The sequence below is a fragment of the Pezoporus wallicus genome, unplaced genomic scaffold (assembly GCF_028554395.1).
Source record: "Pezoporus wallicus isolate ANWC-B61680 ecotype Strahan unplaced genomic scaffold, APGP_CSIRO_Pwel_v1 scaffold_6446, whole genome shotgun sequence".
Classification (NCBI taxonomy): Eukaryota; Metazoa; Chordata; class Aves; order Psittaciformes; family Psittacidae; genus Pezoporus; species Pezoporus wallicus.
The window spans coordinates 9,929,865-9,954,349 of NW_026636264.1; the positions used below are offsets into that span (position 1 = coordinate 9,929,865).

The 24,485-nt window shown below is 47.2% G+C and overlaps 3 protein-coding genes across 3 annotated transcripts; all 3 read right to left on the bottom strand.

Moving 5' to 3' along the window:
• Positions 1-1,081: 1,081 nt before the first annotated feature.
• On the bottom strand, positions 1,082-3,656 carry FUT4 (fucosyltransferase 4). Its single transcript, XM_057399828.1, is given in 2 exon segments — positions 1,082-3,559; positions 3,561-3,656. Coding segments are annotated over 2 exon segments (1,266 nt in total). The 3' UTR covers positions 1,082-2,389.
• An 11,513-nt stretch (positions 3,657-15,169) lies between these two features.
• CUNH11orf97 (chromosome unknown C11orf97 homolog) lies at positions 15,170-19,227 on the bottom strand. Its single transcript, XM_057399829.1, has 4 exons — positions 19,133-19,227; positions 18,470-18,574; positions 17,501-17,626; positions 15,170-15,562 (listed from the first exon to the last, which is right to left on the bottom strand). The coding sequence occupies exons 1-4, from the start codon at positions 19,218-19,220 to the stop codon at positions 15,555-15,557; spliced, it is 327 nt and encodes a 108-aa protein (XP_057255812.1). The 5' UTR covers positions 19,221-19,227; the 3' UTR covers positions 15,170-15,554.
• A 2,055-nt stretch (positions 19,228-21,282) lies between these two features.
• On the bottom strand, positions 21,283-24,025 carry ANKRD49 (ankyrin repeat domain 49). The gene is made up of 2 exons (XM_057399833.1): positions 23,424-24,025; positions 21,283-22,248 (listed from the first exon to the last, which is right to left on the bottom strand). Exons 1-2 carry the CDS (start codon positions 23,676-23,678, stop codon positions 21,790-21,792), a joined length of 714 nt encoding a protein of 237 aa, XP_057255816.1. The 5' UTR covers positions 23,679-24,025; the 3' UTR covers positions 21,283-21,789.
• Between the last annotated feature and the right edge of the window lie 460 nt (positions 24,026-24,485).

Consider the following 24,485-nt stretch of genomic DNA (forward strand, 5'->3'; position numbering starts at 1 on the left):
TATACATTTATGTGAACTGCCCATGGCAGGGGTGTGGAACTGGATGATTTCAAGGTCCTTTCCAACCCAAACCATTCTATAATTCTATAAACTGTGATAAAAACTGAACAGTATAACAGGGTAAATCAAACGCAGACAGATTCTCTGATCCCAACACTCAGCTATTACTGTTGACGCTACACTTAAATCACACTTTTTATATTATCAGAACCAATCTTATGGGAGTAGTAACCATTGTTAGAGAAACAGATGAGCATGCAATGAAGAATATGCTTTTGCTTTAATCACTTAAGACCTGTTCAAGTGAAAATGCAGCACCAGGGACCATCCCTGCTACACTCCACATCATGCTGTCTTACTTCTATCCCAATCAAATTTCTACAGTGAATCTGCCATTAACAACAGAAAGGTTCACAAAGTACTTTCAGCCATCCTTCCTTCAGCAAAGGCAGATGGAATAAGCATAGAAGCCAGCGAGATCTGATCTGGTAAATCTGTGCAAATTATTAATGAACTTCATTATTATTAGGGGGCTTGAGGCTTTGATAGGTTTGGGGTTTTTTTTCTTTTCAGTAATCCTTGGTTCCATGCTTACCTACTCAAGGGGAACATCTAATTTAAAATGAATTACAGTAAGCTGCTATCTCATAAAAGCACCTATCCAACATCTCTTACTGCTTAAGGCAAATGTAATCCTGTTCTAACTTAAATATGACTCACAAATGCCAGTAAACTCACCTGTTCTGATGCACACCTTGTGCTTGTAACCAACCTTCTTTTCCCACCTGTTCTGTGCCCATGATTTTACTCTGAGTGAAGTCTCTGGATAACTCCATGGGTTATCCAGCTCCTTAAATAGGAGCTGGACAAATCCCATAGTCCTTTGTGCAGGACTTTTGTGGGCTATCATTTTTTGTCACCAAACATTACAATTGCGATGGGCAGGGAAGGCTAAGCTTCCTGAGGAACTGTAATCGCAACTGAAGTTTCTCTCTGGATGTCATCAAGCAAGATTATATATAACCAAAAAGTAACCATACACCTACTACCAGGAAGACTCCAGCAAAATGTCAGAGTCTGAAAGGGAATAATCACCATCAATGTTCCCTGTAGGTATTGACAGAAGGAAGTTTTGCCTAAGGAACCTATTTATTAATTAAAAAAACTGAGCCAGAAAAAAAACTCAAAACCAAAGGAAAACAAGTAGTGAATCGTTCCCTTTGGATACTCTTTCCTCACACAATCTGTATTATACCAACAGTCTAGATATTATTCTCTACAGTAATTTTCTTTTCAAAAGGCAGTGATTTGGGACTGGAGGATTTTGGGGAGGGTTTGGTAACTATTATTGTACAAACAGCAAAGAAGCGCTCTGAGTAGTCTGTCACCTGGCAGAATTGCTACAAATGCGTGCCATCAACCAAAACACTCGCAACACACCAGGACTGTCTACTGATACTGGAGAAATGAGTTAGCCTTTCTGTACACATACTCAGTATAGTACTAAAACTCCCATGGTTCTGAGCCTTTCCCTGCTTTTTCCTATATGGCAGTAATTTTGCAGGGAAAAATGCAGATTCCTGTAAACATTTTCTAATTCCTGAATAAAGGAATGGTTGGAAATGTTCCGACTCTTTCTATAGTCTATCATTTCCTGTACTTAAGGTTCTTCTCCACCTTCATACAGGATAAATGTGACCATGTTTTGGGTAGGCAGTGGAAGAAACACTCTACATCATCTGAGCTGTTTGTTCCACTCGGATCCACCCTCCCCATGCACTTTTTCCTAAATGGAATTATTATTTGGCTCAAAGCATTATTAGTTGGCTGCTGCAATTTCAAACATTGCTTAAAAGTGCTACTGTATCATTACATTCTTACATTCAACACTTGTGGCTCAGAATTTGTCTGCAAACAGCTTTCACGTGCATAACGTGCATCACTGGTTAAAAATATTCACTTTTGTCCTTGGAATACAGAAGGCCAGCGCTGATCACGTATCCTCTGTAAGCAGAAGAAATGGTCCAGGAAGCTGTCACAGCCGACGAAATTGGTTGCAGATGTACAGCTGAAGAATTTGGCATCAGTCAGTTACGTCAAGCTGCGCACAAATGTAAAGGCTTCAGATCTGTACTACCTCTGGAGATTCAGCTTTGCTCTTGAAGAATCATCTTGCCCGATGTTTCTTTGTCCTTCCATAATTTTGCACTTTAATAAAGATCTTCCTTTTGCAGGCTTTTCACAGCTTGTTTACCTGTAGCTTCTCTTGCTGATGACAACTTCTGTGCACTACCTCAGTTAACGATCTCTGAGAACCATCCTTCCCTACGCCTTGGTGCAGCCCACTGCCGGCACAGGCTGCCCAGGCAAACCTCATCCTCCAGGAACGTCAGCTTTCAAACCAGCTGGCCAGGTTTCGTACAGTCTTGATTTGATTCCCGGCTGTCTTCACGGCCTTGCAAACCTTGCAGAGATGCTCATCCCAGAAGGAGGTGACGTGGACTTCGTACTTCTTCCTCCAGGCAAAATACTTCCTGTAGTTGGGCTTGTTTTTATCAAGGAACTTCAGGTAGGTGGCCAGCAGCCGGGGGCTGGGGAAGTCATCGACGTGGATGAAGGAGTCGCGGGGGATGAAGCGCTCGTAGTTAGCCCTGCGGGGTCCGAGGACGACGGGCACGGCGCTGGCGGCAAAGGCGTTTCTCCAGAGCTTCTCAGTGATGTAGTCGGTGTGCTGGGAGTTCTCGAAGGCCAGGTAGAACTTGTAGGCTGAGACGGTCTCCACCACGCCGCCCTCGGACAGCGTCAGCCCCCTTGCCCCATATACATCAATGGCGAGGTACTCCTTCAGCTGGCGGTAGTAGCGCACGCGGGCGTGCTCCTCGTTCCAGTTGCTAATGACCCAGGCCACCAGCCGCGTCTTGCGGGGCAGGACGAAGGGCCGGGGCGCAGGCGGGGTGTAGAGGTACCCATAGGGCACGAATACATCCGAGTCCCGCCGGTAGGACATGGTCCAGTTGAAGAGACCGGCCAGTCCTCGCAGGCCGGGCGAGTGCGACGGCGACTCGAAGTTCATCCACACCCAGAGCTGCCGCGGCGGCCGCGGCGGGGGCCCTCGGGGGAGCCCCTCTGCCCCGTGCAGCGCCAGGTCGCGGTGGTGGAAGAGCACCGCCTGCGCCTCGCCGTAGCTGCTGCGGTCGGCGCTGAGCCGGCAGCCCGTGATGTTGTAGCGCCGGTGGCAGTCGGCCATGCGCCGCGGGCGGCCGAAGGGCTCCCACCACAGCAGCACGGTCACCTCGCCGCCGGCCTGCGCTCCCCTCGCCGCCTGCGGCGGCCCCGGCTCCGGCAGGCGGGCGTACAGGGCGAGGGCGGCGGCGGCGCCCAGCACACCGGCCGCCAGCGCCCACCGCCGCCCGCGCCAGCGCCGCGGGCAACCGGGCTGGCCGGCGGGGCGGCGGCGCGGGGCCGGCTCCATGCAGGCCGCCCGCTGCCGCCGCTCTGCCCTTCGCGGCCGCCGCGGGGCAGGCTTGGGGCCGGGCAGCGCATACTGCGGCTGGGGCTGGCGCCCGGGGCTGCTGCCACCGCCGCCTCTCCGCGCCCACCCCTTGCCCCGGCGGCGGGGAGGTGCCGCAGCCGGTGCCACCCCCCCTCCCGGCCATGCCGGGCCGTCCTCCGCTGCCGGCCGCATCCCCGCCGCCTACCGCCCTCCGCCGCGCCCCGCCCCGGCTGCCGCCCTGCCCCTCCCGCGGGGGACAGCGGTCCCCAGCGCCCTGCGGGGCCGCAGCCCGCACCGTGAGGCAGTGCCGCCGTGGCAGCGCCGGGGATCGAGGAGGTGCCCGCGGGCCGCTGCGGGCCATGGAGACCTGGCGGTTACTGAGGTGATGGTCACTGCCTTGCTCCACGGCCCCGCGTTGCTCAGCCCCGTTTCGGGGCTGCAGAAGGAATTTGTGTCTCAGCACTCGGGCAGAGCCCAGCCCAGCAGAAGAAGGGGTCAGGGGATGGTGCACAGGGGGCTTCAGTGAGCTGTGGTGGGTTGACCCTGGCTGGAGTCCAGGTGCCCGCCAAAGCTGCTCTGTCACTGCCCTCCTCAGCTGCAGAAAGAGCAAGCATGTGGACCAGAGAATGCCCATGCACTAGGATAGGTTGGGAACATTCTGGCTGATAAAAAGCCATGAATGAACCGAGATGAAAGTAAAGCAAGTCACCTGCTGGGCAAGATATCCATCAGACAGATAAGTAATTATTTCCCCGCTGGTGGAGCACTTCCTGGAATACTGTCTCCAGTTCAGCTTCCCAGTTCAAGCAGGATGTTGAGAATATGGTCCAGTGGAAGGCTACTGAGATTATGAGAGACCCTAGAGCATAAAAGCTAAGAGGAGAGGTTGAGAGAGGTAGTTTTGTGTAGCCATGTGAAGAGGAGGTGATGGGATGATTTAATGGGAGCCAGCAAATACCGGAAGGTGAGTTATGAAAGTAATGGAGCCACTACAAGAAACAACCACCACAAATTCCGAGTTGCAAGGTTCAGGGTTAGACATTACAAAAAGCTTCTTCTCCAAGAGGGTGGCACAGCACTGGGACAGGCTGCCAGAGGTGGTGTGCAGTCTCTATCCTTGAATATTTTCAACATCTTGGTGCTAGTCCAGCCAGCACCTTGGTGAGCACCTTGTTTAGTGCTGGTAATGATGCTCTTCTGAGTTGGAGGGTGGATTAGTGACCCCCAGAGATCATTTACAAGCAATGATGTGTCTTGGAGCAGGGGCAGTAAGACACTGACTATAACCACAGCTGTTGGCATTTCTTATGTTTTATGAGTGCTTAATGCACAGACAACAGAAGCCTGCAAGTGTTTTTGTGTACAATTAATAAATTTATGGAAGCACACAACCCAGTTACTAAACTAACACCAACATCACACGGAAGTGTTTATTTTTCAGGGGTAAACAGGCTTGAATCACTTTTTTCACTACTACAGAGGTAAGTCACAGGGCCTTGATCTATGTGGGTATGTAAAACCTGTGCTGCAATCCAAATGGTCAGCAAGAATTTATGGCTGCCGTAACATTGCTGCCTGTATGAGAGGACCATGGATCTCTGCTGTTGGATATGAAAATGCACAGTGTCAGAGCTAGAAGCTCTCCATGTCTCTGCAAACAGTCTCTGAACTGTGAATCGCTTAGTTCACTGAAGCAAATGACCTGGCGGAAAAAAGTTTCAAGCCTATCTGATACACTCTTACAGAGCAGCTCTGTGAAACAGAGCTGGACAATGTGATTTTCTGGTAACCGTATGGGTTTGTATGTTATTTCTTCTTGCTGAACTCCAAGTTTATCAAACTTTCTCTGTACTCAAGTTCTACAAGCCAAGATGTCAACCCTACTTTCTAATTTACCATTGTCTGCATGCGTGTGATAGCCAATAGCAGCAAAAAAAAACCTCTTAGTGCAATGAACATAGCACTTGTCTTGACAAGTAACAGTGATTTCAGTCAAATAATGGGAATCTGGGAAAATTATTTTGCCAGTGTAGAAAACTGCAAACGAATGTAGAAGCTAAGGGAGAGTCAAATCCTCTGAGGCCACGATCTGCACCAAGATTCAGTCCAGGGCCCACCCGACACAGTGAACGCTACCTAAAATGAGCACAATCCCTAGTCTGCCTTAATTAAAGATTCAAAGTTGTCCAAATGCTCTCCTGTTAGTAATTTTGTTTATTTAGACATTTTTGCAGATAATGTGAGAAATCTGGCACCCATGAAAGTCAGTGGAAGAACTCAAGCGACTTCTGTGGAATTCTGATTCACTCAATAAATTTGATTGTATCAGCTGCAATGGCAGTTCTGGTTTTCCTTCAGGAACTTACATTTCAGCACTGATAGATGACTTTGGAGGAGTCTTTTCTGATCAAGTTTACATTTGCATTTCTTGAAGATTTAATGCTAAGCTATTCCAATTCCAGAGCTTAGCCAATTAGATGGAGGGCTCCAGGCGGTCTGTGAAATGTCTCAGGACAACTCAACATGGAAGTCTTTACAAGCCAAGTGGTGACAAATATGGAAAAATGAATATATATGCTTTCCTTGTGAAGGATTAATAGCAGGAGTTGGCTAGTTCTGCTTTGTTTGCAGTCTCACAGTGAAACTTCAGTGTTTCATGTTCAGCTGCATTGCAGTGGCCCCTCTTTTAGGGTTATTGTCATAGGGGAACAAACGTGCTGAATTATTTAGCACGAGATCAGAACAAGGCTTTCTGTATTCATCAACACATTATCAGCTAATGCATTACACTGCACACTGAACAAAGCTACTACTGAAAGCCACAGTAAGTTGTGATGGTATATACAGCATGGAAACCCAGTACTGTAACATTTCCTATGTGTTTTATTATGGCAAATAAGAGATCATTTCAAGATGAGAGGACAGGAGCCCAAAATGTTCCTAGTAATACTGTCACCATAAGTTCACTTTCATGTTATACCCACTTCTGCAGAGACTAAATACATGTTTACATTTACATGTTGTGTATAGTCCACTAGTTCAGAAGTTTTTATAGAACTTATATCTAGAACATGATGAAAACTATTCTTATATTCTGTAATTTTTACAAATTACAGATCCAATTGTTTTGCTATTGCTGTCTGCCTTCAACATCCTCAAAACGTGGGAGATGACAGCACAGCAATGTATTTGTTAGATATTCATCATAGTCCCTATAGAAAGTAATGATAGGTGTGCCTTCCTCTAAATCCAGCAGCCCCTAGAAATGTTGGTGTACTAAACTTACAAGCAAGAGGTGATGTGTTGCTGTAGAGTGAGGAATACAGGGAGTGACCTCACCATCATGACCAAGGTTAGAAGTGAGGTGTCCTCAGACCTGTGTGTGGGTGACTAGTTCTTTCTCCTTTTAATTCTTATTTCTCTCCTAGGGAAGAAATACCAGCCTGGCAGTAACCACATCACCTCCAGTTTGCCTGATTTTTTCTGTAAGACACCACACGTTCATGGCATGATCACCATCAGCTACTCTGCACTGGTGATGCTTTGTCAAGCAGTTTTGTTCACTCTGACTCAAGAAAAACTCCACAAAGTGCAACATGGTGAAGGCTCAGTAGCATTACCAGATGCCTGCAAACCTTCCAGAGGGAACACACCTGGTTTTGTCTGCTCTGGAGGTAAGCCAGCCCAGGAGATAGCTCTGTGGACTAAGAACCACACAGACTCCTTGGTACTGTACATACAAATTGGGGAACTGTGGTTTAACTGCTCTGTGGAAACCTCAGTAAGCTCCAGTGGTGCTTATAGCCAGAGATTTAAAATAAAATACTGAATCTGTTGCAAAATAGAAAATATTTGGCTTATTTGAAGGTTAAGTGTTTGCTGTTTCTAACAGCAATAAATGTTTTCTCCTAGCACTTCCCAGCTGGCTTCCTCTTCTACTCTGACTCACTCTGTTTTGTCATGCTTGAAAAGTATTAAAGCCTAAAAAAACGTCCTTGATATTATTTGTCAACTCTTGCAAACACAGTTTAAAAGGTACTGCAAGATGTGGTTGTGTTTTCAGCCACAGCTATCAAGCCAGACATTCTGTCAACCAGGGAAACCTTGTGAAGTTTTTTATCCTAAGAAAACGTGATCAGCTTCAAAGAGTAGGAGGATGCTGTCTGGTAGCAAAATGACACTAAGAATCACTTTGATATCTCTGGTTCATAAATAGTTCCCATGGTTTCAATGCAAGTTTTTACCTAGAAGGAACCTAAATCTTGTATGAAAAAGAGTGATAAAAGTTCTGTCCTTTATAAATTGCACACTGTATTTTAGCATAAGGTTTAACTGCCTATAATTTGATTATCTGGTGTTTCATAATCGGGTTTGTGATCTTTCTGCTTGGAAGTTTAAAATTCTTATATATGACCAGAGAGAAAAGATTCAGTTGAAAGTGGAGGCCTACCACGTTGGACGACAGCTTCTGGACACACAAGCCCACGTTACTGCACATGCAGCAAATGCGATGTTAAAATACTCTGCCTGGCTACAGTTCCACTTCTGACTGTAAGCAGGGTTTCATTAAAAGTATGTAAAGCTGACATTTCCAGGTCAAGGCACAGTCATGAATAAATGTGCTATGCATGCTGTGGATGAAGTATCCTGTCCCAGAACGCTCTTCGACCTTCCACTGCAGTACACATCTCTGTTGTTCACAGTGTAGACTAGAGGCAATACCAGAAGAGAAAATTTTCCATCAAAACCACACGATCCTCAGACACAGAATTTGGCTCTGTGGAGGTTTGTTAGCAGTTATAATGAATTTCAGTCTGAGCACCAGACTGCATCTTACACAGCAACAGTGGCAGTGCAACCAGTGCTGACACTTTCATTTTACCCACTGGGCACCCTCCAGGCCAGAGGTTTATAGTAAAGCTTTTCTTCAAACATTTTTGAGGCTTAAGCATGAAGGTGACACTTCAGTCCAGGAGAAAAGACTAGCTCTAGTTTGAAGTAAATCTCAACCACATATAGCCCTACGGGGCTCTCAATACCAACTGCTTTAATAACTTGACACCCTCCTATCGTGCTTCATTGCTTGATAGATGTAGCTTTTGAAAGATGTCAGTGTTTGAACACTGTTATTACTGCATGGAAGCAATGGGAACATTTGTCTTTCAAAACAGAAGAGCTCAGTTTGGAAATGAAAGAATATAAAAAAAACTAAGAGAAAAGGGTAGCTGAACAATTAGAAGTAAAAAGTAACTATGATAAAATGTGAATACAGTTAAATTACCTGACCCCTATTTAATGAAATATTATATTATAAATACTTTAGTAATATTAATAACATTAATATACTATTAGACAATGGTATTATATTTAAACAAATCACTTTGCTTATTCAAAGATGAGACACACAAAAGGTCACAAACATGAATGTATCAGACTGAGAATTACCCAAGCCTCATAACTGAAATAAAATATTCAGTAGAAAAGACCTAAAAGACATTTCTCCATTGTACAAAGCTGCACAAAAAGGAAGAGGGAGCAAAGGAGCAAATGACATTCACAAATCTGCCTTTGTTGCAGCAAAACTGGGCTAGTGCAGGAAGCCAGGAAAGACCCAGAAAGTCTTTTCATTAGGAAAAACTGAAAACAAGATAATGAAAAATAAACCACAAGCTAAGAATGAGAAAGCAAGGAGCACAAGTGAGATGTAACAAGCATAATCAAAGCCTCTATCTGAAAACCCAGTCTTTTTCCCACATTACTGTGTGATTCATGATCAAATTTGCATCTGTAAAGTGAGAATAATGCTTTCAACAGCAGCTATTTCTCCAGTGCCTCAGGTGCAATTATCTGTGTTTTTCCAAGTCAAATGGAAATGCTGAAAGAGCTGGCCTGGAACCAGCTAAGGGTTAGGGGCTGTTTTTTCTCTTCTCACTTATGCAAAAATAAATCCAAACTTTTCTTGTCAAAGAGTTCCAGGCAATGAAAAACACCCCATTTCATTCACAGATAATTGGTAAAAAACAAAACAAAGGGAAACAAAGCTCAGCTTCACAAAATTGTCACTGACACTCCTGCTTTATAATAATATTCAGCATGGTTTAGATACCTCCTTAGGATCTGAGAGCCTCTGAAGCAAATCCCACCTCCACCTTTTAGGATTGCACCTTCCAAAAGATGTGAATTATCAGTCTGAAGTAGAACTGGGAATAAGGAGCTCTTCAACTCTACTTTTAATTTTTCCATCAATGCTCATTATTTTTTCATTGTACAATACAATTCCCTCTTTCAAAAAAGACAGCAGCACTTGTTTATCCCATGAACATGTTGGAGGGATGTCTGGGAAGAATTCTGACAATGGAAACCACAGGGTAATGCTAAGCATGAAAAACTAATCATCATGGCCAAACTGATCATTAAACATAAGGACAGGAAATATCCTGCCTACCAACCTGGTCCACCACCTCCCTGTCACTTCTACTGATAGTTCTCCTCCCCAGGTTGGCCTGGCAAAGATCACTATTAGGTATTTCTCAGGTTATCACAGCACTTAGGAAACAATCATGGATCCTTCTAGATCAAAACAAACAGAACTTTTTCCCCACTTGTTGAGGTGAATCTCACCTCTTTCAATCTGTTTTTAATCCTCAAAGAGGGGACATCCCACAGTCATAAAAGCCAACCCCCCATTTTCAGCACCAGCTGTGCAAACAATAGTTGACCTACAGGATCCATCCTTTCCTCCAGCCATACCCCCTAGCCAGTAGGATTGAGAAGAAACCCCTGGGCACCTATGTCCTTGACTTGCCCTACAGCGATGTAGTCATGCTTGATACACTCCATGTGTCCCCTAGCATTATCCTTGGTGAGCACATGGAAGAGCAACAGGGAGTAAAAGTCTGAGACTCATTCAAGACTCAGCATGCTTTCTACATGGTCCCAGATCTCCACTCCCCCCAAAAAACCTCCCCAGGCACCACACTGGGGTAGGAAATTGGAGCTTCTTGTCAAAGAGTTCCAGGCAATGAAAAACACCAGTCAGATGAAAACACAATGAAAAACATTCAGTCAGCTGATCGGAGCTAGCCTAGCTAGAGCCACAGCCGGCACGCTTCAGCGACGCGAGGGTCAACGGAGATTAGGAAAATCAGAGGGGATAGCGCAGAGACATCGCGATTCCCGACATCTCCCGATCCCCGAAGCCCCAGCAGCCCTTGCGAGAGAGAGGCTGACGTAGCGGGGGGCGTTCCCACGGTGACGGCGACCACTCCCCTGCTGCTTGCCTTGAAAAAGCCTTTGAGAGGGCGGCGACCGGTCGCTGCCCACCAGGCACAGGGAGGAACAAGCAGGTCGTGTTGCTGGTGTCCCAGACTGCGCACCAATATGGTTGCCTCCAGAAAGAGAGCTTGCAGTAAGGTGACTACAGCAACTCAGACAGAGACCCCGTCCCAGACCGTGGCTGTTCAGGTCTCTGGGTGCAGGGAGTGCCAGAGCCTGCTGCTGCCGGGGGAGGGAGGACAGCATTCCACCTGCGTGAGGTGTGAGCAGGTAGAAGATCTGCTTAGCCTGGTGGCAAGACTTAAGGAGGAGGTTGAGACGCTGAGGACCATCAGGGAGTGTGAAAGGGAGATCGACTGGTGGAGTAACTCCCTGGCGGGCCAGTCGAAACGGTTCCAGGGAGATACCCCCCAAAAGGGGAAGGACCCCCTGCCTTCTCACACAGAGGGGGATGGCCTGAGGCAGCCCCTGCCCTGTAGCTGTTGCGCAGAGGTAGGGGACCAAAAAGACGACGAGGGTTGGAAGCGAGTTCCAGTTCGACGTCGTGGGAAACCCCCCCCCGTCCTGCCCTGCTTCCCCAGGTGTCCCTCCGTAATAGGTTCGAGGCCCTGGATCTTGAAGGAGAGGTAGGTGAGAATGTGGGGCAAGGCCAGCCCACAAGGCCACATAGGAAAAGGGAGTCGACTTTGCACCTCAAGACTGCCTCTGTTAAGAAAGAAAGAAGGGTCATTGTAGTAGGGGATTCCCTTCTGAGAGGAACAGAGGGCCCGATATGCAGAGTTGACCCTCATCATAGGGAAGTGTGTAGTCTGCCTGGAGCCCGGATCAGGGATATCACCAGGGCGCTCCCCAACCTGGTGCACCCGACAGACTATTACCCGCTGCTGGTCTTCCAGACAGGTGGGGAGGAAGCTGCTTCCCGCAGTCTGAGGGGGATGAAGAAAGACTACAGGGCCTTGGGGCGGATGGTGAAAGAGTCTGGGGCTCAAGTGATCTTCTCCTCTCTCCTTCCATCTTCCACTGATGATGTGGGAAGGAATGGGAAGATTCAGTTCATGAACAATTGGCTTCGAGACTGGTGCTACAGGCAGGGCTTTGGATTCTTTGATAACGGCTGGTTTTATAGGGCACCAGTCTGGACAATGACAAGTGAGAAAGGTTTGTCTCACAGAGGGAAAAGGATGCTGGGGCACGAATTAGCAGGGCTCATTTGGAGAGCTTTAAACTAGATTCGAAGGGGGATGGGCTTGTAGCTGGGCTTGCCCCAGTGGGGCAGCGCTCCAGAATTAATGAAGACTGGGAGGCCTCCTACAATCCTAGGGTGAAATCGGTGTGCTCAGCTCGCTCCCTGAAATGCCTGTACACCAATGCGCGCAGCATGGGAAATAAGCAGGAGGAGTTGGAAACCTGTGTTAAGTCAGGAGATTATGATCTGGTGGCAATTACAGAGACGTGGTGGGACAGCTCACATGACTGGAATATAGTCATGGAAGGCTATGTCCTTTTCAGGAAAGACAGGCCAGCCAGGCGGGGTGGTGGGGTTGCTCTTTATGTGCGGGAGGAACTACAGTGCACCGAGTTCTGTCCAGGGACAGATGATGAGCGAGTTGAGAGTCTGTGGGTGAGAATTAAGGGGCAGGCTGGCAGGGGGGATACTGTTGTAGGTGTCTGTTACAGACCACCGGATCAGGGTGAGGAAGTTGACGAGGCCTTCTACAGGCAGCTGAGAGCGGCCTCACAGTCACAGGCCGTGGTCGTCGTGGGGGATTTTAACTTCCCTGATGTTTGCTGGAAGGACCACTCGGCAACCCAGCCACAGTCCAGGAGGTTCCTCCAGTGTATGGATGATAACTTCCTCCTGCAAATGGTGGATGAGCCGACCAGGAGAGGAGCGCTGCTGGATCTCATCCTCACTAACAAGGAGGATCTGGTCGAAGCAGTAAGGGTTGAGGGCTGCCTTGGTTGCAGCGACCACGAGATGGTGGAGTTCAGGATCTTGTGTGGCAGGACTAGTAGAATACCAAGTAGAATTGCAACCCTGGACTTTAGCAGGGCAAACTTTGGCCTTTTCAAGCAATTGCTAGGGGAAATCCCATGGGCAAGGCTGCTTGAAGGTAAAGGGGCCCAAGATAGTTGGTTGACATTCAAGGACTGCTTTTTCCGTGCTCAAGATCGGAGCATCCCGACACGTAGGAAGTCAAGGAAGAGGGCCAAGAGACCTGCGTGGCTAAACAGGGAATTGCTGGGTATGCTCAAGTGGAAGAGGAGAGTTTACAGGTCATGGAAGGAGGGGCTGGCCACTTGGGAGGAATATAAGGCTGCTGCTAGAGGATGTAGGAAGGCAGCTAGGAGGACTAAGGCATCCTTAGAATTAAAACTGGCGAGAAGGGTCAAGGACAGCAAAAAGAGCTTTTTTAAATACATGGCAGACAAAACTAACACCAGAGGCAATGTAGGCCCACTGATGAATGGGATGGGTGCCCTGGTGACAGAAGATAAAGAGATGGCAGAGTTACTGAATGCCTTCTTTGTCTCTGTCTACTCTGCTGCGGGCAGTCCTGAAGAGCCCTGTACCCCTGAGACCTTAGATGAAGTCAGGTCGACGGAGCGGTTTGCCTTAGTCGATGAGGAATGGGTTAGAGACCAGTTGAGCAATCTGGACATCCATAAATCCATGGGTCCAGATGGGATGCACCCGCGGGTGCTGAGGGAACTGGCGGAAGTCATTGCTAGACCACTCTCCATCATCTTTACCAAGTCTTGGGAAACGGGAGAGGTGCCTGAGGACTGGAGGAAAGCAAATGTCACTCCAGTCTTCAAAAAGGGCAAGAAGGAGGACCCGGGTAACTACAGACCGGTCAGCCTCACCTCCATCCCTGGGAAAGTGATGGAACACCTTATCCTTGGTACCATCTTAAGGCATATCAAGGATAAGAAGGTTATGAGGGGCAGTCAACATGGCTTCACCAGGGGGAAATCATGTTTGACCAATCTCTTAGCCTTTTATGAGGAAATAACACGGTGGATGGATGATGGCAGAGCGGTGGATGTGGTCTACCTTGACCTCAGCAAAGCATTTGACACGGTCTCCCACAGCATCCTCGCGGCTAAAATGAGGAAGTGTGGACTGGATGATCAGGTAGTGAGGTGGACTGCGAACTGGCTGAAGGAGAGAAGCCAGAGAGTTGTAGTCTATGGGGCTGAGTCTAGTTGGAGGCCTGTAACTAGTGGAGTGCCTCAAGGGTCAGTACTGGGACCGGTATTATTTAATATATTCATCAATGATTTAGATGAGGGAATTGAGTGTACTATCAGCAAGTTTGCTGATGACACTAAGCTGGGAGGAGTGGCTGATACGCCAGAAGACTGTGCTGCCATCCAGCGAGACCTGGATAGGCTGGAGAGTTGGGCAGGGAGTAACTTGATGAAATATAACAAGGGAAAGTGTAGAGTCCTGCATCTGGGCAGGAACAACCCCAGGTTCCAGTATAGGTTGGGGAATGACCTGTTAGAGAGCAGTGTAGGGGAGAGGGACCTGGGGGTACTAGTGGACGACAGGATGACCATGAGCCAACACTGTGCCCTTGTGGCTAAGAAGGCCAATGGCATCCTGGGGTGTATTAGAAGGGCGGTGGTTAGTAGGTCGAGAGAGGTCCTCCTTCCCCTCTACTCTGCCCTGGTGAGACCGCATCTGGAATATTGTGTCCAGTTCTGGGCCCCTCAGTTCAAGAAGGACAGGGAGCTGCTGGAGAGAGTCCAGCGCAGGGCAACAAAGATGATTAAGGGAGTGGAACATCTCCCTTATGAGGAAAGACTGAGGGAGCTGGGTCTCTATAGTTTGGAGAAGAGGAGACTGAGGGGTGACCTTATCAGTGTCTATAAATATATAAAGGGGGAGTGTCACGAGGATGGAGCCAGGCTCTACTCAGTGGCAAACAATGATAGGACAAGGGGTAATGGGTACAAACTGGAACACAAGAGGTTCCACTTAAACTTGAGAAGAAACTTCTTCTCAGTGAGGGTGACGGAACACTGGAACAGGCTGCCCAGGGAGGTTGTGGAGTCTCCTTCCCTGGAGACATTCAAAACCCGCCTGGACGCATTCCTGTGTAACATTATCTAGGTGTTCCTGCTCCGGCAGGGGGATTGGACTAGATGATCTTTCGAGGTCCCTTCCAATCTCTAACATACTGTGATACTGTGTGATACTGTGATAATTGTTCAGTATTACTCCGCAGTAGTATTGATTAAGAGTGAGAGTTAACTGACGGGTTACTTCAGATCCCATGCTGCCTGTGGTTCTTCAACACTGTGGTAACTCTTACATACATAGACACACATAGAGAGGTTTATTTATGTCAAACTTGTATTAAATCAAGCTAGATATTGAATCACAAACTCTTGGCTTCCAAACTGCTCAGTTTAATGAATGGACTCAGCATAAGGCACTTTAAGGCATCTCTTCAATGACATTACAATTTTCTGCTGGAATTTACAATGACTTTGCAACAGAGAAGCCAATGAAAACTTTCAGTTCTACAGCAGTAAGAACATTTTGTTGTGACATCTTCATCACTGGCTGAAATATGGATGACATTTGGCCCCTACAATATCATATTAAAACAGTGTGAAGATATGAATAAAACAATAACAAAGAAAAAATACCTCCCTTTCCAAGCAGAACTTTCTTCAAAATCTTAAAAATAGAGATCTACACTTCCAAAGGCAGTTAGTCATTTTGATGTTTGATTTGACACACAGGCTCAGGTCTTCACAGCACTAAAGTTCAGTAATCTGTAAAAAAACAAGATCTGCTCTAAGGATGGATGAGACACCACACAGTGAGCCCCTCAACCACTGCTCACTTTTAGGGAAAGTCAGTAAAAGGGAGAAGCAAAAATCAACACATTAACTTCAGTAAATTCAGCAACATAGGTATATATATTTTATTCTTTTTTTTTTTTTTCCTCTTTTGCTCTTCTACTTATTTCTCCTACATCTTTTTCCTTCATTTCTTACAGTTTCTATCTCTGTGTTGCTGAACTGTGCTCTCCTATCTCCAGTTCCCTTCAGGAATTCCTAAGCTGCTATTATATGCCTCCTTTTTCATTCCCTGTGTCTGTCTGTGCTTCTTCCTTTTCATGTTTTTGATGCCTTTCCTTCTGGCACTAACCACTGTAGGCTCATTTCTCCAGAAACCACTCTTTTTTTGCCCATTTATATAGCCTATACCTACTCCATCTCCCAGTTAGTATCCTACCACATTATTCCTTACACAGAAGAGGGTGTGTGAATGGAAATGGTCTGATGAATATAGGAGCTGAAGCCAGATTGCTCCCTGGTTTTCTCCTGTCTTGTATCTTTTCTGCCTCCCCTTCTCTCACGATACCTGCTTATTCTGCTGCAAAACAGGCAGTACAGCAGTGAGAAGAGCACCACTTGTCCAGCAGCAGTTGCTGGAAATGAAGGGACATTTAAATTCACAAAGGAAAACCAACAGATCCGATACATTTCAGCGCCTAAATCAATTTGAATAAACTGCTTTGGTTTAAAGCTGTTCTTTCTCCATGGAATTTAACAAAGTGGTGGAAATCAGGATCTTTGAAAATTCCATGCGCTTCCACCAGAAGCCTTGGGTACATAAATTTTAAAATCATGCCAGCATCTCACAACTCTGAGGCATTCTGTAGTTCTATTTTCTGTGGTGTAGCTAAAATTTTCTCTGTTTAAGTACATACCAGGAGTGACTGCAGTTCATACCTGGCACTGATTAAGCCTGCTCTATAACCAAACTATTCCTGCAAGTAGTAACTCTACAGTAAAGGCAGCATGGCAGAAGGCTGTGCTGGTAAAACACTTCTTGTACTAGCAGTAACTTAATTCATGCTGCTGTTGTTAACTAAGATGCACTTCCGCCAGAGCTCACAAGACCAAGGTAGTGAGAAAGAGGTGATAGTGATACAGCTAGCTGTATGTTTAAACAACTATCCTTTGAGAACATAGGAAGAAGCTTAATTTAATGGCAAAATAGGCTAGTTCATATATTCTGCAAGCTCATGGCAGTAATGATATTCCTCTTACAGAGCTAATGAGCTCTTGTTTCCTTAGCACTGGAAGCTTTCACCTTCCGCTACAAAGTCAATACATTCCACTAGAAGAGAGAAGGCAGGCACACTGAGACTGCTAAAATCTGCCAGCTCATAAGGAACAGGTCTGCTCCACAAAAGCCACACTCCAGAGACTGTAAAAAAAGAAATAGATGCTCCAGAGCACCAGCTGACCATTGCAGGCAAATGCTAGAATGCCTGAAATGGTGCCTAGAACAACCTCTTTTCAGTAGGTGTGTTGGAGAAGGACTTTTCCAAACATTTGAATTTATTAAGGTTGGATGTTAGGAAAGGCATGTTAGGTTCATTATGTACATGAAACCAACACTTACCACCTGCCAGTAGGAAACAAGTGATTATTCTAGACATTTACAAAATGTTTCAGAATATGAACATGGCTCAACACCTAGCACTCCTAAACATGTTTCTTAAGCAAAGATTTAAAGACTGTTAGCTAGTTACTAAACAAAGAGGTGGGTTAGCTCTGCAGAAAGGTGCCCAGAGGTGATTACTATAAGACCATATAACTGCAGTCCTGTGAGATGTCCATGAATTATAAAATAATACTACCCTGCAATTTTAAATTAAGGTTTTATAGTGAAAGTTTCTTATTGTTGACTCTTACTTTTCACTCCTGTATGTCTTGAGTAGAATTGAGGCTGTAAAAGTAGACTGTTTCTGTTCTGTGGCACTGGATTCAGGCTTCCAATGGAGAAATTCTTTTTCATGTTCCAAATTCCTTCCAGAGCCTCTGTTAATAATTTGTCACAATAATAATGGTATAACCGATTACTTCAACTTGTTCTAGAATTAATGTAACCTTTGGTCTATACAGTAATGAGAAGCAGTTAAGCAGAACACTATAATCTTCCTCCACAGTTAACAAAAAGAGATTGACACCTTCAGAGAGCAATTCAGATTGCTGAAGGTGTATGATGCTCTCTACTGTCTGTAGAACATCTTAAGACTACTAAACTCCCAACTGAAGCAGGATGCAGCTGATCTATAATAAAAAAGCAGTAATACAATTGACGCATCCAGTATGATTCACTGGTCAAACTGGAATACCAAATGCCCTCAACAAAACAACCACTCGCCCCTCAAAGAAAACTAACAAAAACCCCTCAAAACAAACCAAACACCAATAAAATGAAACAGAAAAGCTAATTTATTTTGTGGAAAGGTTACAATTCACTAACCATCTAATTTGGGTAAAAAAAATAAACTTACTAATGATCTAAACTGTGTAAATAAGTAACCATCCAACCTGACACCTGCTGTTTATCTGAGCCCAGGCCACTTCGGTAGCATCTCTAATTCTCCAGATGTATATAGATTAAAAGGAATTTGCTGAATAATCTGTACACCAGCATCTATTTGATCTGATTATACATAGCATTGTTATGCTGTGCATATGAGATTATGCTATAAATACCATTTATATACTGAGCTTGTTATACATTCAGATCATACATTCCTGTTATATTTTTCTATAGTGTTTCTATATTATCTTTAGTACTTTAAGCCTTTGTAACATCCGTGAGACCATACATTGTGGCATCCAGCTATGCCATTTGCTGATAAGGAGGATTACCTGCCACTGGATGTTTAACATAGCATGCTTCTTTCTGAATATAAAGCTCTTCTTCGAGTAGTTCCTTAACTCTCCTAGATGGTTCAACATACACAGATTTCTTCCCTGTTAGCAAAACATATGACAAAAGAACCAGTTATTTTAAATCCCCTGAATGCTGACATGCTTTGTTGAATGCCATTTTTTTGCTGCTTTACTTCTGTCTTTAATACACTTTTAAGACAAGTTGTTTACAAAATGCACGGCCCTGCTCCCTGACATGAAGCAGTACAGGGTGGTGGCGGGTAGAACTAGCAGCGGGTGAGGTGGATCTCCAAGGGAGACATGGCCACTGTGCCTGCCCATGGCGAACAGCCCAAAGCACGGCCAAGCACAGAGGTCTTCATGGAGATGTCCTGCTCAAAGAGATCTCCATGGAGCTATAGATGGACTAGGGCTCCTCATGCCGGCAGGGCACTGCCGTGGCAGGGTGCACGGTGCCCGGGGAGGCGAGGGACCATCGCGCAAGGTGGCCACGGGGGATCAGTGGGGAGCTGCGGGGGTAAAGGCTCGGCTCCCCAGCAGGGACAAGCCGGGGATGCGGGGGGAAGGCCGCATTGGACGGACGGATGGTCGGTAGGGGAGGCGAACCCCGCCGCCAGGCCGGGGCCCCGCCGCGCTCACACGCCTGCCTGCCTCCCGCTGCCTGCCCGCGGACATCGCTGCCCGTCTCCTCGGCCGCCGCCGGCAGCTCCCTCGTCGCCGCCCTCATGGCCGCCGCCGCGGCGGGGCAGGGAGAAGTCGGGCGACCCCGTTACCACAGCAGCACGGGCACCGGCACCCCGGCTCCGGCCTCTCTGCGGGCTGGAGCGAGCGCAGCTGGAGCGGAGGGTGGAGCCGCGCCCGGCGGGGCGGTGCCGCTCACCCCCATGTTGGGGCTGGGCCTGGGTGGGTTTGCCCGGGGGTCGGAACCCGGTTCTTGGCACAGCCTGGTGCTGGGAGGCAGGTTCGCTGTTCTCCCGGCCGAGCGGGGCTGGTTTATCCCGTCCACAGGCGGTTAACAAGGGGGACGGCCAGTCACCATCCCCAGGGGACAGCCGGCCCGCTGGGGGCACAGGGTGAGTGACAGCTCTAGGCAGCACCCGAAGCGCCTCGGTTGAGTCAGTCAGAACGCGCTCAGAGTGGGCACAGGCATCACAAACACTTTGTACCCTGTGGGGGGTCACCACGGGCCTGCATTCTAAAGCGGTGTTTGTCCTCACCTGAGGCAATGGTGGATTGAGGGAAATAAAGACCGTATAGCCCAGTTTAACTGGGAGGAGGATGCAGATCTACTCAAAAGTACTAGCTTGGTTTTAATAACGCTTTTCACAAAATGAAAGCGTTATTAAACAGTTTGAGATACTGTTTATAAGCCTGAAGTAGATTTGACTCCTTGTTTTGCAGGCTGTTCTGAGAAAGAAAAGCAGCTGGCACTTAGTCAACCAGTACTGCTGCCAGAGAAGCTGTCCTGCTCGCTGCGCTGGAATCTTGGCCCTGCAGAAGCTTCCTTGAAACCAAGACTTTGCATACAGCAGTGAGAGTTTATGAGATATAAACCAAGTCCTAAGACACAAACCCACCCCCGTCACCTTGAGTGTGGTTAAGTGACAGCAGCCAAATCAGTCGGGACTTCTGGAAGCCCAACACGGATGTGAATGCCTTGGAAGAGAAATACAAGCGATCAGAAAGTTAAAGTGTCAAATAAGAAAATAGTCTGGAAATTAAGGAATTCTGGGGAGAAATATCAGTAAGGTTTTTTAATATTTATAAATATTTGAGCTGGGATGAGGGATTCGAAAGTGGAGATGGATGGCCATGAGGAGTGAGGGAAGATTATGAGGGGAGAGGTGAGGCAGTCATGAGGCATGCGGAGAGATCATAAGGAGACAAGAGAGGTGGCCGTGAGGGATGAGGTGGAGACTGTGAGGGGAGAGCAGGGGCAGCCATGAGGGAAGATCATGAGGGGAAAGGTGGGGCAGCCCGTGGGGCAGCATGATGGGCTGGGAGGGGCAGCCATGGGGGGAAGTTGTAAAGGGAGAGGTGGAGCATTTGTGAAAGGCCATGAGGGGAAATCTTGAGGGGACAGGAGGGGTGGCCATGAGAGGAAACTGTGAGAGGTGTCATGGAGAGACAGGAGGGGTGGTCGTGAGGACACAGGAGGGACGACCATGGCGGAGGTGGGGGGGAGTTGAGATTGTGATGGGAGAGCAGGGGTGGCCATGAGGGAGGATCACGAGAGGAGAGGTGGGGTGGCTGTGAGAGAAGAACATGAGGTGAAAGCAGGAATAGCTATGGGCTGTGAGGGATGGCCACGAGGGTTAGAGGCAACAGCTGAGGAGACAGATGAGGGGTGGCTGTGACTGGCGACAGTGAGTGGCAGGCACGGAGATCACTTTGCCCTTAGTGACATAGTTTAGTGGTGGGCTTGACAACCCTGGGGTAAAGGTTGGGCTCCATGGTCTTGAAGGTATTTTCCAACCTAGCTGATTCTATGAAATACGTCCTGCACTAAATTAGCTGTAACCAGTCAGACACAACAGTATGTTGGCTGTTTACCTGTAAAAAGCTGAAGTTGATTTGTTCTAATTTATGGCATAATCATGACATTGAAACTTCTCAATCTAATTCACAAACAAAAAATAAACAGGATCTTCATAGAAAGTCACTTCCTTGGAAAGCACCAGGAAAAAAGAACCAACAAAATTCCTTTGTCATCCTATGATTAATGATTTTATGAACAGGCAATGGCGTTGATAACTGTGCTTTCAGTTAAAAATATGACAACAAACTCCTTAGGATTAAATATTTTATTTTATACGAAGCCTTACACCAGGATCACCGAACATTTTGTGTATCACCCAAATAAGTTACATTCATTCTGAGCTTTCATGCAGGTCTAAAAAAGTTAAATTTCTCAAAAAAATAATTTTCAAGTTGAGCTGTGCCAAACTCTGCATTACCAAGCCAGAATTCTTTCACATCAAGTAAACATTCCAGTTTCCTCTCCTGCTTTAATAGTACAGATCAATTACAAAGGCCCCTCCCAATATGCACTAATTAAATGGAAACTCACTGGAATTACCAAGACTTTCTGAATTCCTTGTGTGACAGTAGAAACGCTTCCAAGTATGAGTGAGACCACTGAGCAGAGCTGCAAGAAGTGACATTTTGTCTGAGAAGAATACTAAAGTATGCTGAATGAAAATCTCGTTGCAAAGGTACAGACCATCAGGGATGAGCATGCAGGACACAAACAGAAGGCAGCAAACATCCCATTTTCACAAGCGTCACCACAACTTTTAAGGGCACACAGCATTTATGCAGTCTTCTACTATTTCAAAAAGATAGTGATATATATCAGTCCTCCTGGCAATGTCAAGAGCTGTTTCATCCAAGTTGTTCTTCAGGTCTGGCTTCACATAGCGATTCATCAGCAGGAGTTGAAGGGTTTCCCTGCTGTTCTTGTTTCCTGCAGCAATGTGCAATGGTGTCAGCAAGCCATTTGTCTGGGCGTTGATGTCCGCACCCTGCTGAAGTAAGAATGCGGCCACACTGGTGTTGTTCCACTTACAGGCGCTGTGCAGGGGTGTCCAGCCATCCACTGTCTGTGCATGAACGTCTGCCCCTTGTGCCACCAGCTCATGAGCCACATCCAGGTGCCCGCTGTAGGCAGCACGATGGAGAGGAGTGTACTGGTCTTCATCACGAGCGTTGACTGGAGCCAGCTTTTCCGTAAGGAGCCTCTTCACTGTGCTCAGCTGTTTGAAAAAAACAGGCAAATTAGTATGAAACTCTGCCAGCAAGATGCACAGCTTTTACTGTGCCAAAGTTTTACAGAAAAGCAATTTCTGTCAGTCTCAAAAAGTCTTAAAATGCAGTGAGGAGGTTCTGGGGAGACCTGAGAGCAGTATTCCAATACCTAAAGGGGCCTGTAAGAAATCTGGAGAGGAGCTTTCTTTCTTAGTGACAGGACAAGGGAGAATGGCTTTTAGCCAAAAGAAGGTAGATTTAGATTAGCTATTAGGAAGAAATTCTTCAGTGAGGGTGGTAAGACACTGGCACAGGTTGCCCAGAGAAGCTGTGGCTGCCCCATCCCTGGCACTGTTCAAGACCAGGTTGGATGGGGCTTGGAGTAACCTGCTCTAGTAGAAGATGTCTCTGCCATGGCAGGGGTTTGGAACTGGATGAGCTTTAAGGTCCCTTCCAACCCAAAACGTTCTACGGCCCTATGTTAAGAAATCTAAAAATGAAACCAGTTATTGTTGCTGTTTTTTTGTTAGTTTTGAGTTTCGAGTGGGTTTTTTTTTGTTGTTTTAAGATATGCAACATGAGCATTAGTTGTGATGCCTTAAGGGTACCTTTAACTTACACCTTCTCCCCATTTACTCTGAGAACGTAAGTACCTCCACAGAAATGTAGACAGAGCTTGCGTGCATGTAAAAAAGACAACGAATAAACATAAATGTACATAAAGGCATAATAACCTAACAGGAATCTTGGGCATTTCTCCCTCACTCCCAAGAGTAAAAAGCTTTATTTTCCGTAAAAATATAGGAAAACAGTCACCCATTATGTCCATATGGATTTTAGAAACTGAAAGTTCAGAGACATCCTCTCCACCCCAGCAAAAGGCTGACTTGCCATGAAGAGCCTCGCATGCTTTCAGTATACAGAAGCTTAAGAAAAGTGCTACTGCTTTCACTCTGAACAGCAGTCAAAGCTTTTGTTCCCAAAGCTTTTGATCCAGACATGTTTTATTGTGTGGGGGCTACAAAGGGAGATGTTTTACATAGAATGGCTTGCAAAACTGTATCTAAATAGTTCAAAGGAATAAAAGAAAGTGTAGGTGCACTTTTGTTTGTGGATGAAACTGCAAATATACTCAAAATAACATTCTTGTCAGGGGTTCATACGAACCGAATAAATACCTTACCCGATTGTTTTCAGCTGCCCAGAGTAGCAATTTCTCTGGATGCTTTTCCATCTTTTTTTCCTGCATTTCGTACCATTCCTCACTTCTTTCTTGCTCATCATCATCATCATCCGACTGTCCTGACCAACAGCTCTGAGTTCCTACAGGAATCAAATGCCTGTGTGTCTCCAGCAGCTCGAGCTGGTTAAAATTCTCCATAAAGGCTTCGAACTCATCACTGTCATCATCATCTTCGATTTGTCTCTCTTTGTTCATTTTCACTTAGTGTCTGCAAGCAGCCGACATCCAGCGGTATTTGTAACAACTCCTCCTGTTATCTCAGCGCTGGTTGTCGACTCAAACACCTGATGGACGATGCAGAGATGAGCAACGCCACCACCAGCAAAGCTCAGGAGCAGGATCAGCTCCTCTGCTCACCCGCATCCAGGATAGAGAACGCCACCACCTCACCGACAAACGACCCCACATTCAGACACACTCCAGTCACTCCGAACTCATACACAGAAGTGGGGAGAACAGGCCAGGCTTCACAGCGGGCTTCCGCTCCTCCTGCCCAGCGGCCCTCACTGCCCTCCCGGCCCCGCCGCGGTGGTCAGGCCACCCCAGCAGGGCCTCAACGCCCAACCCTGCGTCCACCATAAGCCCTCCCCGAGGCTGGGCCCGAGCCCGGCCCCCCGCGACCCAAGCCCCACACATGCCGTACGTATCTCCCGTGTCCCATCCACGCTCGCCCCGCTCCCGGCCCTGCTTAGCTTCGATCGCGGCCCACCGCCTGGGCTAACGCACCTGCGGCCGCCTCTGCCACTGCGCTCCGGGGGCGGGGCCACCGCCAGCCCCACGAGTTCTTCCGGGCCGTGCCGGCTGGCGGCCTAGACACCACCGGACGTGACGTATCGCCAACTGGTGCCGGGATTGGCCTTCGTGGTGGCGGCGCGCGAGAGGAGGGAGGTACGGGTGTGTGTGTGCGCTTCGGGCGGGGCGCCATGGAAACCGTGCTGGGCGGCCGATGGCCGTGCTAGGCCCGGAGGTGAGGGATGGGCCAGGTCGGGCCCCGGTTTCTGG